The sequence below is a fragment of the Quercus suber genome, unplaced genomic scaffold (assembly GCF_002906115.3).
Source record: "Quercus suber isolate HL8 unplaced genomic scaffold, Cork oak 2.0 scaffold_233, whole genome shotgun sequence".
Lineage (NCBI taxonomy): Eukaryota > Viridiplantae > Streptophyta > Magnoliopsida > Fagales > Fagaceae > Quercus > Quercus suber.
The window spans coordinates 989759-1009341 of NW_027069690.1; the positions used below are offsets into that span (position 1 = coordinate 989759).

General features: G+C 34.4%; 2 protein-coding genes across 3 annotated transcripts; one reads left to right on the forward strand and one right to left on the reverse strand.

The window, feature by feature from the left end:
* Positions 1-7894: 7894 nt before the first annotated feature.
* Positions 7895-14295, forward strand: LOC112015900 (uncharacterized). 2 transcript variants are annotated; one of them, XM_024048358.2, is made up of 3 exons: positions 7895-8049; positions 8197-10626; positions 13947-14295. In XM_024048358.2, the coding sequence occupies exon 2, from the start codon at positions 8231-8233 to the stop codon at positions 10445-10447; it is 2217 nt and encodes a 738-aa protein (XP_023904126.1). In that variant the 5' UTR covers positions 7895-8049; positions 8197-8230; the 3' UTR covers positions 10448-10626; positions 13947-14295. The 2 variants fall into 2 exon arrangements, with proteins under 2 accessions (XP_023904126.1, XP_023904124.1); XM_024048356.2 differs by having other exon boundaries at positions 7895-10626.
* Positions 14296-17029: 2734 nt separating this feature from the next.
* LOC112015911 (nuclear transcription factor Y subunit B-3) lies at positions 17030-18203 on the reverse strand. Its single transcript, XM_024048373.2, has one exon. The coding sequence runs from the start codon at positions 17955-17957 to the stop codon at positions 17340-17342; it is 618 nt and encodes a 205-aa protein (XP_023904141.1). The 5' UTR covers positions 17958-18203; the 3' UTR covers positions 17030-17339.
* Between the last annotated feature and the right edge of the window lie 1380 nt (positions 18204-19583).

Consider the following 19583-nt stretch of genomic DNA (forward strand, 5'->3'; position numbering starts at 1 on the left):
GGTTAGACCCTTTTTGTAGTTGTACTCTGGTTATGTAATGTATTATAAACCCGGTTTAAAATACTTTTATTATTTTCGTGTGTGTTCTAATAAGTATTACTGTTTATTAAAAAAAAAAAGTTACTAAAAACAATTCTCTCAAAAAAAAAAGTTAATAAAAATAAAAATAAAAACAATACACTATATATCAACTATTTAGGACCATTCCACTGTTTATATGAAATGAAAGTAAGAAAATCAAGTTTATTGGTTCAGGCTTGGATAAATATATCCAATAACTTATCTTGTTTAATTATATATAGTAGATAGGGATAAATTAACAATAAGTATATATTATTGGATAAAATACCTTTTTTTTGGTGAAATATAAAATACCTTTTAAACACTATGAGTTTCAAATTAAATTTTATACTTAAAAAAAAAAAAAACTCCAATCAATAATGGAATTTTGCTTAAATAAAACAGTATTGTGTAATTCAATACATGTGCCTAATATATATAAATATTTTTTTCACTCAAAACCATATAACATTTTTTGTTTAAGCTTTTTCCAATTATGGAATTACTTTGTGGTTACTGGTTAGAATTAAAAAAAAATTATAAAAAATGTGGGGTTTAATAATAAACTTCTGAAATTTTGGAATTTGATTGGAAATCAACAATGAAATTTAAAATGTAATTTACCTTTAATTTCCATAAATAATAAAAATTACAATGCATCACACAATTGTTAACGCTAGTAATCATTGTTTAGAAAGCTTATATTAATTAAGATCAAGTTTTAATTAAAGAATTAGAATAACTGAAGAAGCTTTAACATTTAAGGCCATTATTTCAGCATAAAATGTTTTCTAAATATTCATATTTTGGTGTTTAGTGTGGCTTCATCAAATTTTAGTTAATGAAAAATCATCCTCTTTTTTTTTTTGGTTGTGTGTGTGTGTAATTACATAGAAAATGTAAGCTACTTTTCAAAATATAAAAAAAAAACCTTCGTAATTAAGTATTAACATGCGAAACAACCCAATCACATAAGGTTGAATATTGATTTAATCAATGTTGACCAAGACACTGAGAATTATCAATTGATTTGGTGAGGTTGAAACTATGGTGTCTCTAGTAAAAGGTTGATTTGGTGAGGTTGAAACTATGGCAGCACCATTGGCTTCCCATTAAACATCTACCTTTAGTCACTTCTCCAATCATTGAGTCTATAGAGGATGCTACGGTTGATTGTTTAATAGATGAGTCTACAGGGAATTGGGATGATGAATCATTGGAGGGAATTCTTATACCAACTGAAGCTGAACTTGCAAAAAAGATCCCACTTGCCCGATGCCAAACTGAAGACTCTCTGTTCTGGCCTTTCACGGCAGATGGGCAATACAATTGCAAATCTGGATATCGTTTTCTAAAGGAGTTGGAGACCGAGGTTGAAGAAGGTACACAAACGGACTTGGACAAAAAATTCTGGAAAAGTATTTGGTCATTGTATGTTCCAAACAAGTACAAAAATTTTTTGTGGCGTGCGTGCAGAGAATCCCTCCTAACAAAGTCTAACATGAACAGAAAAACAATTATTCCAAACCCAACCTGTGACAGATGTGCTTCAATGGCAGAGGACACGCTACATGCTCTCTGGGGTTGTTCAGGTTTGAACATGGTTTGGAATGATGACAGGTGGAGCTTTCGGTCAAGGGAGGTCTTCACTGATTTCAAGCACCTATATGGATGGTTACTGGAGAATGGGAAGCCCATTGAGCTATTTGCTATCCAAGTTTGGTGTATTTGGCACCAGAGAAATCAATCCCGACTACATCAACCTTGCTGCCTCACTAAGGACCTGAAACAAACTGCACAGGAGCGCTGGGTTGAGATCAGATCAGTCAATCCTTTGCCAAACCCGATCAGACTAGAGCCCAAGCCAAAATGGACAGCCCCACCACGGAACAAATATAAGATCAATTATGATGGAGCAATCTCAAATGCAGAAAACAAAGCAGGGGTTGGAGTGGATGTTCGTGACTGCAATGGTGAGGTAATGGCATCCTTAATTCAGCAATTGGATCAAGCATACCAGCCAGTGGAAGTGGAAGCAATTGTCGCGTGCAGAGCAGTGGAGTTTGGCAGCGAGATTGGAGTGGACTATGCTATTGTGGGAGGTGATTCAGAAGTGATAGTGAAGGCTTTGAGGAACAATGACAATGGATTGACTCTTTTTGCACCACTAATAAATGATGTCTCTTTATTTTTGGGTTTGTTTTTCAGAATTGTCATACTCTCACATTAGGAGAGATGGCAACAAAGTTGCTCATAATTTAGCTAGGCTAGCTTTGATGACACCAGGTTGTACCGTGTGGATGGAGGATGTCCCATCTCACACCTTACCCTTTGTTTAGGCTAATTTGGCCGTGCTTTGATTTTAATTAATAAACGTCTTCTTTCTCAAAAAAAAAAAAAAATAGTAAAAGGATTAAGGTTAAAATCCAAAACTAGTCCTCGAAATTTCAATTTTTGTCATTCCAATATTCTAAGTTTTAGTTTTGTCATTTCAGTTCTCTAAAATTTAAATTTTGTCAATCCAGTCTTCCGTTACCATTTAATTAAGTCTTGCCGTTAATGAAGCCAATGACTACTGCCACTGCTAAAGGAGAGAGTACCTCGATATCTTTGAGAGAACGGAGAAGAAGAATGTCTACGGTGACTATACTTCCGGTGCTAACTTCCCCTCGTGATGATGCTAAGCACCTCTAGCGTGCTTTCAAAGGTATTCAATTGGGAAAAAAGAAGCTTAACAAATCCGAAAAACCTTCAAATCTATTAAACCCAAAAACCCTGCACCCCACAAAACAAATTGAACAAAAAACATAACACAAAGATTCAATTTTTTTTTCTTTCTTTTCCAATTAAATATATATGTACCTGAAACACCAGAGTTGAGCCAATCAATGACTACTCTGCGGGACTTGAGCTTGTCGTTTGTGTTAATAAGCCCATTTGCAAAACTCAAAGCGTAGTGATAAGACATATGCCTCAAACTCCTCTTTTCCAATCATCGCTAGATCAGATTCATCATCTCTTCTCTTCAGATAATAGCGCACCTCTCTCCTCCCTTTATCGCTCGAGACATACAGCTCCTCCCAGCTCACATAAGACGATGACGACCACGACGTCATTTGTCCCAACAACGCACTCCTTTCCATGGCCAAAAACCATTCAAACAAAATCAAAAACTTTGAACCCTCTTCTCTCTCTCTCTCTCTCTCTCAAAGGAAGAATTTGCATCTCTGAGCCCTCAATGATGTGTTTTTTACTTGTATCTAGAAGGCAATCTTTGATTTTCAGGGGCAGGGGAACAACCTGGTTCCCTCCTCCTCTTTTTTTTTTTTTTGGTAATTAACGTATTTCAGTCCAAAAAAAAAAAAAAAAAAAAAACCCAAAACCAGTGTCGTTTTGGCTTAGTTAATGGCAGGACTTAGTTGAAGGGTAACGAAAGACTGAATTGACAAAATTTAAAATTTAAAGAACTGAAATTATAAAATTAAAACTTAAAAGACTGAAATGACAAAAGTTAAAACTTAGAAGATCAGTTTTAGATTTTAACTAAGGTTTAAAATCGATGGTTTAAGTGTTGTCAAAGATGGTGAGCTTATGGATATCTTAAGATTTTGTATTGTATGGTGGAAATATTGAGATATTCATCAAATCATAACATACTAGAGAGGGAGAAGGTGACAAACAATGAACCATAAACAAAAATTTTGATTAAACCAATTACAAGAATACTAGTTATAGTGCCTATTATCTAAAAAGGAGATGAAAAAAAAAAGGGGAATGAAAGATTCCACTGAATTGAATTGGTCCGCAATTTGTTTTTTTAATTGTGTTTTGACATAACTATTTTTCTATCTAAATTTATTTTTTCCATAGCTTATGGGTTATAAGTCCTGAACTATGTAATATCACGTTTAATCACTGATACTAGATTACAAAATATCACCTCATTTCATAAAAGAAATACACAATATATCACCTAAACAAATAAAAAAAATATTATATGTTCTTGAACTTTTTATAACAATCTACATGTCAACACTGTGGACATATGAGTGATTATTTAGTACTTTTGATGTAGAGTGATGTAGTACTCAATTTTTTCACGTAAATGGTGAGTCTTACAATTAAATTTATAATATGACCCATTATTCATGTGAAAATAAGGAATACAGTGTCATTATACTCCATCTTCAGTAGTAAAAAATAATTTTCCATGAAAATATTTAGAATTTTGTGTGTGAATTATTAGGTTTTTTTTACCTTAAGGTGAGTATTGATGGCCAAAAGTCTTGCAGCTCAATGACATTGATCATTTTATTTTATATAAGGAGAATCATGATTAGAATCCCCTCCCAATGAATCATATAATAGTGCAAGTTAATATCTACTGCAAATTTACAGTGACATTGACTTTCACACAAAATCCTGAAAATTTATATTAAATACGTATTTATATGATAATATGGTATTAAATTTTTCATCATGTGATTGTTAATTCTTTTATGTATTTATATTGTCATGTTTGATTTTTTTTAAAACCTTTTCCCCTCTTTTTGTGTGTGTGTTAAAATATTTAGTATTTTCAATATATATATATATATTGTCGTGTTTGATTAAAAGAAGATATCACAATAAAGTTTTAGAGCAAATTTCGATAAATTTGATGACTTGATAAATTCAAACAAATTTATGAAAATAACTTTTATACGTGATAGCAAAAATTATAACTATTTGAATCAACAATTTTACATAGTTATGAAACTGCCTTATGCTTCTTTTTCTTTTTTATTGGTTGTGTGGACCAGTAGAGAACACTGACGTAGTTCACTAGAGTACCAGACGTTTTATTATTTAAGTGGGAATTTTATGTCATGTAATTAAAATGCATTGTGTTAGAAATTTAAATTAAACATGATGGGTAAGCATGATATGAGTAATTGGGTTGATGTATGATATGAGTCATGTACCTGTGGGTTCTAATTAGGTCAATTGGAAAAGTCTCTAATGGTTGAATAAGAGATTTGAGATTCAATCTCCGTTTATACTAAAAACTGATTGGTGTCTTGGTCTGATGATAAAATAGTTACTATTAAAAGAGGACGCCATAGGTTGAAATTCTCTATAAAAAAAATAATAATAATAACAAATGATATGAGTCATACCTCATCGTGGAGTTAGCATTTAAGCAACATATATCTTGACATAAAAATTAATATATGGTAACTTAAAAAAATCAATATATGATAAGAGATTAGATTTTGAATATGATATAATTGGCTATAGATGTATTCAAAAAAATAATAAAATTTATTAAATACTACAAAATAAAGTCGATGGAGCAATGGAGTTATCATATATGATTGAAATCTTTTACCAATTGTTGTAACAGTCAAGGTTTTTTTTTTTTTTTTTTTTTTTTTTTTTTACAAGATAGAATTTCTACTTTAACTTAATCTAAGTGTATATGTGTGTAAAACTTCCTCCTAGAGACTTGAACCACAGCCCTTACCCCACACACCTTACAAACATTTATACTTGTGGAGTGACCACCGCACCAAAAGTGCGGCTGTGGTAACAGTCAAGTTATTAAAAAGAAAAGAAAAGGAATACAATAAATAATACACTATATATCAACTATTTGGGATCATTCCACTATCTAAATGAAAATAAGCAAATCAAGTTTATTGGTTTAGGCTTGGATAAAATATCCAATGACTTATCTTGTCTACTTTTATATATATATATATATATTAGAATGTATTTATATATAGTAGATAGAGATAAATTAACAATATATATATATATATATTATAAAAAATAATAAATAAATATATATATATATATATTATTGCATAACATACCTTTTAAATACTATGTATGAGGCTATGAGCTGTTTCAAATTAATTTTATACTTTTAGAAAATTTAAATTCCCATCAATAATGGAATTTGCTTAAATAAAACAGTATTGTGCAATTCGATACATGTGCCTGATGAAATATATAAATATTTTTTCACTCAAAACCATGTAATTGTTTGTTTAAGCCTTTTCCAACTATGGCTTTACTTTGTGGTTAGAATTAAAAAAAAAAATATATATATTATATATATATATATAATATATATATATATATAATATATATATATATATATATATATATATATATATAATGTGGGGCTTAATTATAAACTTCTGAAATTGTAGAATTTGATTGGAAATCAACAATGATTTTTTTTTTTCATGAAAAAAAAATGTAATTTACCTTTAATTTCCATAAATAATAAAAATTATAATGCATCGCACAGTTGTTAACACTAGTAATCATTGTTTAGAAAGCTTATATTAATTAAGATCAAGTTTTAATTAAAGAAGAAGAACTGAAGAAGCTTTAACAATTAAGGCCATTATTTGAAAATAAAAGATTTTCTAGAAAATCAAATTTTGGTGTGTAGTGTAGCTTCAAATTTTAGTTAATGAAAAAAAAAAAACGTTTTTTTTTTTTGGTAATTACATAAAAAATTGTAAGCTACATTTCAAAAAAGGAAAAAAAAAATTCATCATCACCACTACAATTGTTCATTTTCACTCCTATAAGGTTGAATATTGATCCAATCAATGTCGACCAAGTCATTGAGAATATTGATCCAATCCAATCACATAACATAAGGTTGAATATTGATCCTGTGAACCAACCCAATCACATAAAGTTGAATATTGATCTAATCAATGTTAACGAAGACACTAAGAATTATCAATTGATTTTTAGTGAGGTTGTGTTGGTTGAAACTATGGTGCCTTTAGTAAAAGGTTTAAAGTTGATGCTTTAAGTGTTGTTAAAGATGGTGAGCTTATGGACATTTTAAAGATCTTTGTTTAGTATGGTGGAGATATTGAGGTATTCATCAAATCATACCATACTAGGAAGGGTGAAGGTGAAGAATAATGATGATTGGCAAGGCAAAGCATTGTGCAAACTTATGGGTTAGGTGCATTTGTTTGATAGAAATAGGGATTGACATTTGACTTAAATGATCAAGTTTAACATGTACACTTTAATTAGATTAAAGTAAAATTCCTATTTTATATTATATTTTTTTTTTGAATTCTCTCTCTCTGTAATTATACTTGCAAAACCAATCATTCAAATTGATCAATTCAAACACATGGGTTAGTTTACTTGACCAATCCCATATTACATTCAAATGTTCATAAAAAAAATTTACATTCAAACCATTAGAGTATTCTAATTTTTTTTAAGTCCAATAAGAATAAGTTGGGTAGATATTGGTTAAATTATAAAGTTAGTTATCATTAAAAAAGAGATCTAAATTTGAAGTGAAGTGAAATGACTTTTTTTTTTAATATATAAACAATAGCAAGTGTATTATTGTGCGGACAATTTAATAGTTATAATGAATAAGATAATTTGAAATATGAATGTTACGTATATGTTAGAGGGTTTGGCTTCTGTCCAGTACTTTCAGTGCATTAAATCAGTTGCGATCATGATACATATTTAAAAATAATAACGTGTCATGATCGCAGCCATACCTTAGGAGTACAATAACTAGTTGAAATGATAAGGGAATTGACATGATGGTAATCATTACCATTTCAAGTCCACAATAACACAAATACATAGTATAGAAAAATGTGTGAAAATTTTGGTAAAATTTGACTGTGGCTACGCTAAAAAACGAATTTATAGGTTAGTGTTAAGTGTAAACGTGTAATAGGCCGATGAGGAAAGAGCAAAACGCACCACAGCTTTTCGTTTAAGCCCAAACGAGAACTATACGCCATTATTTTAACAGATTGCTCATTACACATCATCACAAAAAAACAAAGACAAAAAAAAGAGAGGAAAAAAAAAAAAAAAAAAAAAACCAGGGAATTCAATTAACACCCGTTCACAACTTTCCAGATTAGGGTTTCTCTCTCTCTCTCTCGTTCTAGAAACCACAAACACAGAGTCTCTCTCTCTCTCTCTCTGGTAAGATCTCTCACTCTCTAAATCTTTTTGTTTTTTATGTTTCTGATTTCTCTGTTTCCATAAACTAAAAAAAAATATGCTTTAATTTCGTACTCTCACACTCACCACAAAAATTTCACATATTCAAACAAAAAAAAAAAAAAAAAGGAAGAAACGTTTCGTTTTGAAACCCTAGAAGAAGATGGACGAAGGGGAGGGAACGACGGCGGATCAGATGGACCAGTTCCATCGGAACGAGGCGATATCCGCCGTCGCCGACGTGGCCTTTCTCGGCGAAGAGGAAGAGGACGAGGAGGATTACGAGGATTTGTACAACGACGTCAATGTCGGCGAGGGGTTTTTGCAGTCTTTGAAGAAGAACGAGGAATTAGGGTTTAAGGAAGAGGAGGAGGAAGTGGAGGAGAGGAAGTTAGAGTCGCCACCGAAGGTAGCGCAGGAACAACCGCGTGGTGCTGTTTCGATTCCTGGTGTGGGTGAAGGTAGTGGGAATGTTAGGGTTTCGGGTTCTGGTGGGTATGGTGTTGGTGTTGGTCAGAGTAATCAAGGGTTTAGAGGGAATGAGATGAAAGGGAGTGGTGGGATTAGGGTTGAGTTAGTTCAACACAGTAAGATAAATGAGGTTGTAGAGGAGCAAAGTGGGTTTAGCAATAGCAACAACAACAGCAATAATGTGAATATTAATGGTAATAATAGTAATAGTGGAGTTGGGCATGCTGTGCCTGTTGGGGTTCCAGGGAATATTGGTGGTGGGCAACAACAATTACATGGTGGTGTTGGTGTTGTTGTTGGTGGTGGTGGTGGAGCTAATGAGGGTGTGGTGAGGCCTAGTGGGAATGTGAATGGGTTTGGGAATAGTGGGGGTGGAGGAGGAGGTGGAGGTGGGGGAACAATATTGTTTGTTGGGGATTTGCATTGGTGGACAACTGATGCAGAGTTGGAGGCGGAGTTGTGTAAGTATGGGGCAGTGAAGGAGGTGAGGTTTTTCGATGAGAAAGCTAGTGGGAAGTCGAAAGGGTACTGTCAGGTGGAGTTTTATGACCCTGCTTCGGCGACTGCATGTAAGGAAGGGATGAATGGGCATTTGTTTAATGGTAGGCCGTGTGTGGTGGCGTTTGCATCTCCTTTTAGTGTTAAGAGGATGGGGGAGGCTCAGGTGAATAGGAATCAACAGATGGCCCAATCTGGGGTTACACAGGGGAGGAGAGGTGGGCCTAATGATGGTGGGGTTAAGAATGGTGGGGGTGGTGGTGGTGGTGGGAGTAATATTGCTACTGGTGGGAATTATCAAGGTGGGGATAGTAATAATAATAACAACAACAATAATAATTATAATAACAATAATAATTATAATAATAATAATAGAGGTTATGGGAGAGGGAATTGGGGCAGAGGGAATGGGCAAGGAGGAATGGGGAATAGAGGGCCAGCTGGGCCAATGAGGAATAGGGGTGGTGGTGGGATGGGAGGGAGAGGTATAATGGGTAATGGTGGTAATGGGTTTGGTCAGGGTATTGGTGCAACCCCACCTTTGTTGCACCCTCAGCCAATGATGGGTCAGGGTTTTGATCCAGCATTTGGTGGGCCTATGGGGAGAATGGGAGGCTATGGAGGCTTTCCTGGTGCTCCAACACCTCCATTCTCAGGGATTTTGTCTTCATTCCCTCCTGTAGGAGGTGTTGGTTTGCCTGGAGTAGCACCACATGTGAATCCAGCATTCTTTGGAAGAGGGATGCCCATGAATGGAATGAATGGAATGGGCATGATGCCCACATCTGGTGTTGATGGACCTAACATGGGAATGTGGTCAGATCCTAGTATGGGTGGATGGGGTGGAGAGGAACATGGTGGCGGGAGAGCCGGGGAGTCAAGTTATGGGGAGGAAGCTGCGTCTGACCATCAATATGGTGAGGTGAGTCATGATAGAGCAGGTTGGTCGAATGCCATGAAGGAAAAAGATAGAGGTTCAGAAAGGGACTGGTCTGGGTCTTCTGAGAGAAGGTATAGGGATGATAGAGATCCAGGTTATGACAGGGAAATGCCTAGAGAAAAAGATATGGGTCATGATTCTGACTGGACAGAAAGAAGGCACCGTGATGATAGAGACATTGGTCGAGAACGGGATAGGGAGCGTGATCGTGACCGAGAGCGATCCCGGGATCGTGACCGTGAGAAGTCTCGTGATAGAGACCGTGACCGTGAGAGGTACAGAGATGACAGAGATAGGTATGCTGATCATCATAGGTACAGGGACCGGGAAGTGGAGCATGAGGATGAATGGGAAAGGGGCCGGTCATCAAGGACTCACAGCAAGTCACGGATATCACAAGAGGAGGAGCATCACCGTTCAAGATCAAGGGATGCTGATTATGGGAAGAGACGGAGGCTTACCTCTGAATAACTGAATCAAATGCTTCTTATTTGTTGAACAGCTCTGGATTCATCATGATACTTGGACTCTCCTTCAAGTGCTGTTTGTGGGGTCCTTGATTTGTTGAACAGCTGTTCTCACTTCATTGCCTGAATTTCTTAACTGCTTCTTCAACACAGGAGCATGGTTCCATTCCTGCGTGAAGAAATGTAAGTTGCTGAGATCCAATTTTGTTTTCCCTTTCATATGGTAATTGTTGGATAATGATCATGCGTCTTCTCTAACTGTTGCATGCTTCTGTTGTTGTGCACTTGACACACTGTTACTCATACTTGTGCATTATAAAAATGCTCATTCAGATGCTTGTACTTGCTTGTTGGAATTTTTTCCGTCTAACTTTTCTGCACTGTTGTGTTGCTTCTTAGTCTTTAACTGTAGAGAAATTTGTCTGTGGCTTATGAACCTGTCAATAGTTCACAATATACATGTGTTGATATTGATGCTTGTCTTTTATTTTGGGAAGTTTTTACACCATTGTTGTTCTTCCTGGTATTGTTTTATGCCACTGCAATAAACAAGCTCTTTTTGTTGGCTACACTGCTACAGAAGCTTGTTGCCTTTACTAACCTCTAGTTTTGCTTATCTAGAGTCTCAGCTATAACTTAGAAACTTTGCTCTTTTTGCTAACTTTTGACTTCATCAAGTTGCTATGCTCTAGTTCCTATCAAGTTACCACATCTTTTTATGTTTATCTTATCTTTGGTTGACAATGAAGTACAAATTCTTTATTTTTTTGTTCTCTTTGGAAAATAATTCTCCTTATATAAGTGGTTTTATATACAATTTTAAAGATCTTGAGATGTTGCACAAGGTTTCATCAACATTTATGACCTTTTTTTTCCCCTGTTTTAGTTTTCCATTTCTTTCTCAATTTTGACATGCTTAGTTTCTCTCATTATTTTTATTATTTTGTGCACCTTGCACTTAGCGCGTGCCTTTTCCTAGGTTTTCTTGCTTTAAGCCACTTTGTTTGCTCTTAAGAGTACTGTTTAAAATAATAATAATCATAATAATAATAATTATTATTATTATCATCATTATTATTTGTATTATTACTTATTTCTTTTTAAAATGAAAGAGTACAGTCTACTTGAATGTGGTTTTGACATCACCATTACTTCACTGATTTATGCACCATAGTTCCCTCGAAAGAAATATGTCAAGTGGAAGTTCAAAACTCGTACCACATTGATGCAGTTTCTTGAATTTTTAATAAGTTAGTATTTTTTTAAAGATGATTTGTGAAAATATCTGTAGCTTTTAGAAACCTTAATATCAACGGCATCAAACTTACTATATTAAACGTTATAGATCACTCTGAAGGATGAGAAGTTACTAATTAAGAAGATAAAAGGAGGAGATGCTTCTCCCCTCAAAGAAGTAAAGGGAGGGTGGAGGGGAGATGTTGCTTCGTCTTTCATTTGCCTTCTTTTACATAGTTATTCGGGCAGTACTATAACTGTTTATGTGGATTTACTCAAGATAACCTGTCATATGAGCTTCGGCAGGTGTAACCTATGAAGCACGGGTGTGTTTCTGGATTTGGGTGCAGGTGCGGGACTTGGCAATTTTTGAAAAAGTAGGGTGCGGGTGTGGCGATTAAAAAATTATTAAAAATATTTTTATTTATATTTTTAATATATTGCTAAGCATAATTTTTCACATTATATAAACGTATACCAAATTTAAGAGCAATAGTAGATAATAACTAAAACATGATGTTCATAAATTAAATACAATCCAGAAGTTCATAAATTAATAATAACTATTAACTAAATAAAAAATCAAACCCCAGTGTGACAAGACTCACAACATTATAGACAGCTTATATAAAAAAAAAAAAAAAAAATCATATCACAATTCAGTGTTCACAGATTCACAATCACAAATCACAATGAGTAGTAACTATTAACTAAATAAAAAATCAAACAAGTCACAACATTATTACATTATAGCTTATCTAAAAAATTTTAAAAAAAAAAAAAAAAAAAGATCACAGACACATTGAGTAATAGTCAGAGCATGTGAGAGCTGTGAAAAGCTAAGATTGAAAGCTTGAGATTGATACTTGAGGGGAGACGGAGAGCAAAGCGTGAGTGAGTTGAGAGTTGAGACTCTTGAGAGTGAGATTGTGTGAGTGTGAGAGTGAGATTGTGTGAGAGAGGGGAGACGGAGAGCAGAGGCTAGAGAGCCGTGGCGTGGAGCACAGAGACCAGAGAGTGAGAGAGAGAGCTGAAGATGAGAACTGAGATAGAGATAATTGCGGACTGAGAATCTGATATATAGGGTTTTTGTCCAAACAGTGCGTTTTACACTTTTTTTTTTTGTTTTTTTTTTTGGAATTTTGGCTTGAATCTGCCGGTTTGGCGCCGGTATTGGTGGTTGTGGCCGAAATGGACCGATACGGCCTGAGTCGGCGCGAATTAGCTCTAATTCAGAGCAAATTGGCCTGAGTTTGCTCTGCGTCGACGCATCGGACACGGGTGCAGCGGGCATTTTGCCACGTCCGTGCATCCCAGAGTGTAACCCCACCACTATACTATTAATGTTTTGGAGGGAGAGGAAAAAGGTGAAGATGCTGAGCTAGATGGAAACTCACTCAAAACCATTTTCCTAGCCTGTTTTATGATTGGCTGTGTGCACTAGGCAATATTGCATGGATTCTTTCTTGGATTCTATTGAATTTTCAATTATATTCTGTTTAGAGGATCTAGTTTATACATCAAATGTAGATTTTCTCTAATAAATTTCTTACTTATCAAAGAGAGGGAGAAAATTCTTAACATTCCCATTGTTTGCCCAATCAGGGAGACTTGGAAATATGTTTCATTTATCCTGCCATGCTGAAATTATTCATTTAAAGTGAAATTGGTTTGGAATTTTCTGTGCCCTGTTAAGCATACTAAATTATATTTCCATTGGGCCATACTGCCATAGACAGTAACCCAGAGTGAAAATGTATGAGCTATGCTAAATAGAGTTAGTGGGCCACTATGTATGTACCGTGCTAGAACTGACCCTGATTTAGCTTACCTTTCAGTAGGCATATTTTGACATAGGCTGCCAGTGTATGCATTACTTTTTTATGTGCTCCTAGGTCCTACTTGCTTTGGAGTGCTTGCCAATGTTTATGGTGACCATGGAAGTGAGATCTAGTTTACATTTTATCAATTCTTGTGGATCTAGTTGTTCACATAGACCTGATTTGTTGCAGAGGAGAGCATATACTTCTTTATGTTAAAGCAACTTCCTTTGGCCTTCTTATGTTTATCATGTGTTATAAAATTTAGACAGACTAGTTTATATATGGTGTATATGAACAAGATTTTCTATTTTTGTACATACTTTCTGGTTCTGTTCTGGAAGACTTCCTCGTGCTGTCCTTTATCAATTTGGTGCTGTTAGTGCTTTCTGTTTATTATTTATTATTATAGGAAATATCTTCTTCACCTAATTCTTTGTTTCATAGCTTGAAGGATATTTGATCACTGGGGAACTAAAGCTGTTCAGCAGAACTCTGAGTTGCCTTGGAGATAAGAGGACTTCAAACTTCTACTTGGGAGAGACAATGCATGGTATTTACTGGTTGGCCTACATTGATGTGGAAGTGGAACTCTTTCTTAAAGTTTTTAGCTTTCTTTTCATTTATGTTTTAGTTAATTAGAACTTGATCAAACCAATATTGTGGATGATAATGTTTGTGGCTTGAAATTGCTGAAGTCTGAAATGTGGTAGATTGTTGTACAACTTAAATGTATGAATGGTGATGTAATAGGATTTAGTTGTCTAGTTGGTAATGTTCCTTTTCTGATTGTCTAGTTGTATCCTTTCACCCCTATTTTTTGTTTCTAGAATACCATGTTAGCCATGCAAATTTTTTGTGAAGATGTAGAAGTAGAATACTAACCATTTCATTTATGCAATTCTTTCAACCCTGGAATTGTATATACTACATTGTATATATCAATATATTGAAGTTGATCAAATTTTCATAATGTGCGTACCTGCTCCCCTATATTAAGCTGTTCAGATATTTTGTTCCCCTTCTTATTGAGACTCCTAGGGTGTTTGGAATGGAGGGAGATATCGGTTTGGATACCTGTATAATTCCTCTACGGGTTTCATATGGCTATGTGGTTCACATGATGTGAGAGGGAATATGTAGATATCTAATGAATAAAATAATTATTGGGAAATGAGAGGAGTGTAGATGAGAAAACGGTCGAAATATGTTAAAATTTTGTAAATTTTGGTCTATTTTTTTGTACGCCTTTGCTCTCTCCTCATTTTCCTCCATCCAAATATAGGGTTAAATCATCCAATCAGTGTTAAATTGAAAAGGTCAAATGCACCTAGGGTGGAGTAGCTAAAATTTGTTGTTTTGTAACAACGGCAACAACCCCCTATGGATGTGATGGTGTGCAAATTAAAGAGCACACCTGTTGCATCTTCTTTATTCTCGCAATCACTATGCCGATTGGGAGATCTAAAAGGTTGCATTTTGGAGTGCAGGAATGGAATCAATATAGAGATTGTGTTCTCTCTGAATATTTTGTATATGCAACCATCAGAGATAACATGCATCCATGTAGCTTACAGTTGCCTTTTGAGACACCACAAAAGAACATGACCTTTCATGTGGGTGAAATTGTAGTGGATGTGTCTTGTCACCATATGAGGCGCAAATTACAAAACGCTATTCCTTGTTATATTCTAGCTATGGATTCTCCAAACTATAGGTGAATAATTCAAAGCAATAGTCTTGTGGTTTTAAGAGCCTAAACTAAGCCTAAAGGTTGAGACTGCAAAAGGCTAAATAATTACTCAAGGGAAAGCATCAAACAAGGAAAAAGGATATTGGTACTGTCGAATTTTGGTTACCTACTCCAAGCTATTATGCTGGCATCCACATCTCCTTCAAAAATGCTCCAATGGAGAAGACATTAGATGCTAGTACTAAGCAATAAAATTCATGCAGCTTACTGTTGGGGTTGACTGAGTTGCAAGGTTGATATGAACCATAGTGAAAGGCATCAAAAAGTCCTGGTTATATGAAATTCACAATTGGGCCCAATTTGTGTTATCAGTCTCTTTCATATTAAAATCCAACCATCCTAAAATTTTTGTTCGATCTAGATTGAGCTCTCCAACGACTCTGTAATTTACTGCTTTTTATTACGTTCTTTTTTTTTTTTTTTTTTTGGGTGAAGTTGGTAGCTGTTTGAAAGTTTTGATGGTGTTAAGTGCAGCTTGATCATGACCCAATTCTGAACTTGTTCACAAACCTAAAGGAGTTGAATTATCCATCTTTAACAACCATATATTTTACTACTTCCAATAAGTAATTACAAAATACTCGTGAGACATACAAATTGCAGTGATTCTTTTAATACATGAGTCTTATTAATGGGTATTTTTAGGATATTTGTTAATGGATCACTTTAGGAAAGTTTTGATATAATTTTTATGAAAAAAGAAAAAGTGGTAAAAAAACTATTACTTTTTTATTTTCTTATAAAAAGTTCTTTAAAATATTTTATCCATTAATTTTTCTTTATATTTATATATATATATATATAATTTCTTTTGAAGTGTTTTATGCCTTACTCCACACACCATGCTTGGCCGTTTGGGTAACCCATTGCATTAATAAGACAGATTTATGTATAAGAAGGCTTCTAGGAGATCTCACTTTTATTGGGAAATAACAAAATTTATTTTAAAAAAAGCTTTTGCCAATGGAAGGGTTAAAATGCATTTGATGTTTTATTAAATAATATTTTTATATACTTTTCAAAAAAAAGGTCAACATGTACAAAAATATACCAAAAAAAAAAAAAATTGCATATATAACCACAATCAATTTGTGCGTGTAAGTCAATGAATTATTAATAAATGTATTTTTTTTTTTGAATAATGTGTATTACAACTCATAATTAAACATTTATTAATTTTTAACTAATACCCTGAAAATATTTGTTAACATTATCTATTAAAAAACTAGACGTTAGGTCAAAAGTGACTTAACTTTTTATACAGCACTATAAAATTCTACCTTAACGATTGTACTTAGACCGTTGTTAACTAGAACCAAACTTCAATCCATTACAAAATGGAACAAACAAAAATTATAGTTCAAGATTACAAATCTATGGCACTGTAATTTTACCTTCCCATTCCATTATATCCTCATCTTTCGCCCAAGTTTCAAAGTAAAATTCCTACCAACCTACTCAAGCATAAATTTACCCACTCACCCACCCTCTATAGGAAGAATCAATCTCATTCTATTCAAACAAAAAATAAAACTATCAAGCCTCGATCGTTCTCTAAGCCCAAATTTATTATTAAAAAAAAAAAATTCAAAGTAGAAAAGATTAGAAATAACACAAAAAATTTAATAAAAACACTATTGGCTTTAATTGACACTAATTTTCTGCACATGTTTTCCTTATTTTCTCTCTCTTTCTCTCTCAAGGCTCACCTACGTATAAGATTTATAGAATTAAATCTTATACATACATGAGAAAAGCATTACATGCACTGGTTACATAAAATAACTAAAAAAACAATCGACAATTATCTAAATCAACTTCTAATGTATCTAAGTTCGACAAACCTAGACTCGTTCCATAAAAATTATACATATATATGAAAGGAATGTTAAATACGAGTAATGGTAGGGACACATAATTTATCACAATTTAGTGTCACAACTCGTCATATGACAAGTTATAATTGGTAAAAGTCTGATGGTGGCTCATGTGAGAACGTACTTTTATCAATTACAACTCACCACGTGTAGTAAATTATGTGTTCCTAATATTACTCCGTTAAATACACATGTTTCATGTCATCATAGTTATCTTGATCGACCTGTATTGGACCCGAGTCCTGCATAGCTGGGTCCAGTTAAACCACCACTGTTACTACCGCTGCCGCCACCCGACATATGATGAAACCCACCAGAGCCATACACGTGTCCTTGATGAATCATCATCCCCATCCCACTACTAGTACTACTACTACTCACTCCATAAACATCACTTCCATTTCCCAAACCCACACTCACACTCACCGACGACGCGCCACCGGGGCCGTCCTTGTCACGCGCCGCCACAGTCTTCTCTCCCTCCATCTCTCTAAACCTCTGCAAGTAAACCTTCAATGGCTCCACGTAGTCCTCGAACCCGAGCGTCGTCATCGCCCAGAGCAAATCGTCGCCGTTGATCGTCTTCCGCTTCTCTCTCTGGCACTTGTCTGAAGCCTCGCCGGTGATGAAGCTGATGAACTCCGACACGCATTCCTGCACCGTCTCCTTCGCGTCCTTGGAGATCTTCGCGTTCGCCGGGAGCGCCTTCTTCATGATCCGGCTCACGTTCGCGATCGGCAAAAACCTGTCCTGCTCACGTGGCGACTGCTCATTGGCCGAGCCGCTCCCTCCTCCCCTCCCGCCGGAATCGTTGTCGGAGTCCGCCATTGATGGACCTTGGAGGTAATTTTCTTCAATTCAAACTTTTTTCTTTAAAAAAAAAAAATAGAGTCGTGAATTTAGATAGCGAGTTTAGAATTCAGAAACAAAAGAAAAAACCGTGCAGAGAATTTACGGTTTTTGAAGTTAACGGAAATTTCGGGTTTCGGAGGTGATCGGAAAATTGAAAAGACGAATCGGAGTTTAGAGAGAGAGAGTGAGAGAGAGAGAGAGAGAAAAAAAAATTTGGGAGCGAAAAAGAATTGAGTTTGGGTCCGTTGGATCAGAGAGTTAATAATGAGTATCCAGGTTGACACGTGGAGTGTTGTGGACCGTTGTTAGTCGATAAGTGTGTGTTTGCACGGACGGGTTTGGAGCCGTCCGATTTTGTGAGTGGAGGGTGATGTGGACCGTTGATTTCGCATCTTGGCACGTGGGCGGTCTGACCTGGGTTATGGTTTTATTTTATTTTAATGATTTAGCCAATTGTCTTTGATTTATTTATTTATAAACTTCAATAACCATGCAGAGGCTTAAGATGCATATTAATCGCCGAATTCGTTTACATTGTTGAGTGATTTTATATGAATACTCATTTTAAAAACAAATTAGTGATTTTATATTTTTAAAACTATGAATATTCTTTTTTTAAACAAATTATTGATTTTATATTTAAAGATTCAAACTTAAGTAGTGTCATTTCTTAAAAAAAAAAAAGAAAAAAAAAAAAGGTAGTGTCTTTAAAATTTTGTATTTCATGTATTGTTGTTTGTTTTTTGCCTAATTATATAATGTTGATTTTTTTTTTCTAATGTAGGTTAACAAAAATACATAATATTGTGTACAAAGTACAAATCTCTCACGAAAATAAAGTATTTGCTTTTGAGGGTAAAACTTAAATACAATATCTTAAGTATAGTGTAATAATTTAAACATATGGTTGTATTAACTAATAAAACACAAATACAATTTATTTTTTTTCAAGGCAATCAATTTTTTTTTTTGCTTAATAAGAGAAAAGGGTTTTGGCATGGACTCATTGACCTCAAACCATGTGATGACAATAGATAATACCTTGTATACTACTGGGGCCTTGATAGGATTATTATCGTAAGTACAACACATTTGTTAAAACGTCATTATTCAAACCGCTCAACTCCTACCAAGTATCATGTGAAGTGATATGCAGTATGTATATACTAAACTTAAAGTATTGTATTCTAAGCAGTACTCATTAATATGATACTAATTATATTTACTGTCACTTGAATTTATAATTTTTTTAATAATAAAATTGGTAATAGCTAGGGTGCACAAACCTTCCCCTTAATATTTTATAAGAATCTTGCACGATCTTAACGCAATTAAATTTGACTGAAGTGTTATTGGTTGTCACGGCCTGCAAGAAATGCTGTGCATTTTGTGCCTAAAACGAATATGCTTCCTTTCCTTTTTGTTGGTTCTGCCGTCTCTATTAATATGTACTGTATAAATGAGACTTGCTTATTTTCTTTTTTAGTTTCCTCATTTCTGTAAGTTATTTGATGTAAGAAATAAAGAATATAAGGGTTTATTTATTTATGAATATGTAAGAATATGAGGTTCACACTTCTACTTCTTTATTCTCTCTTTTCA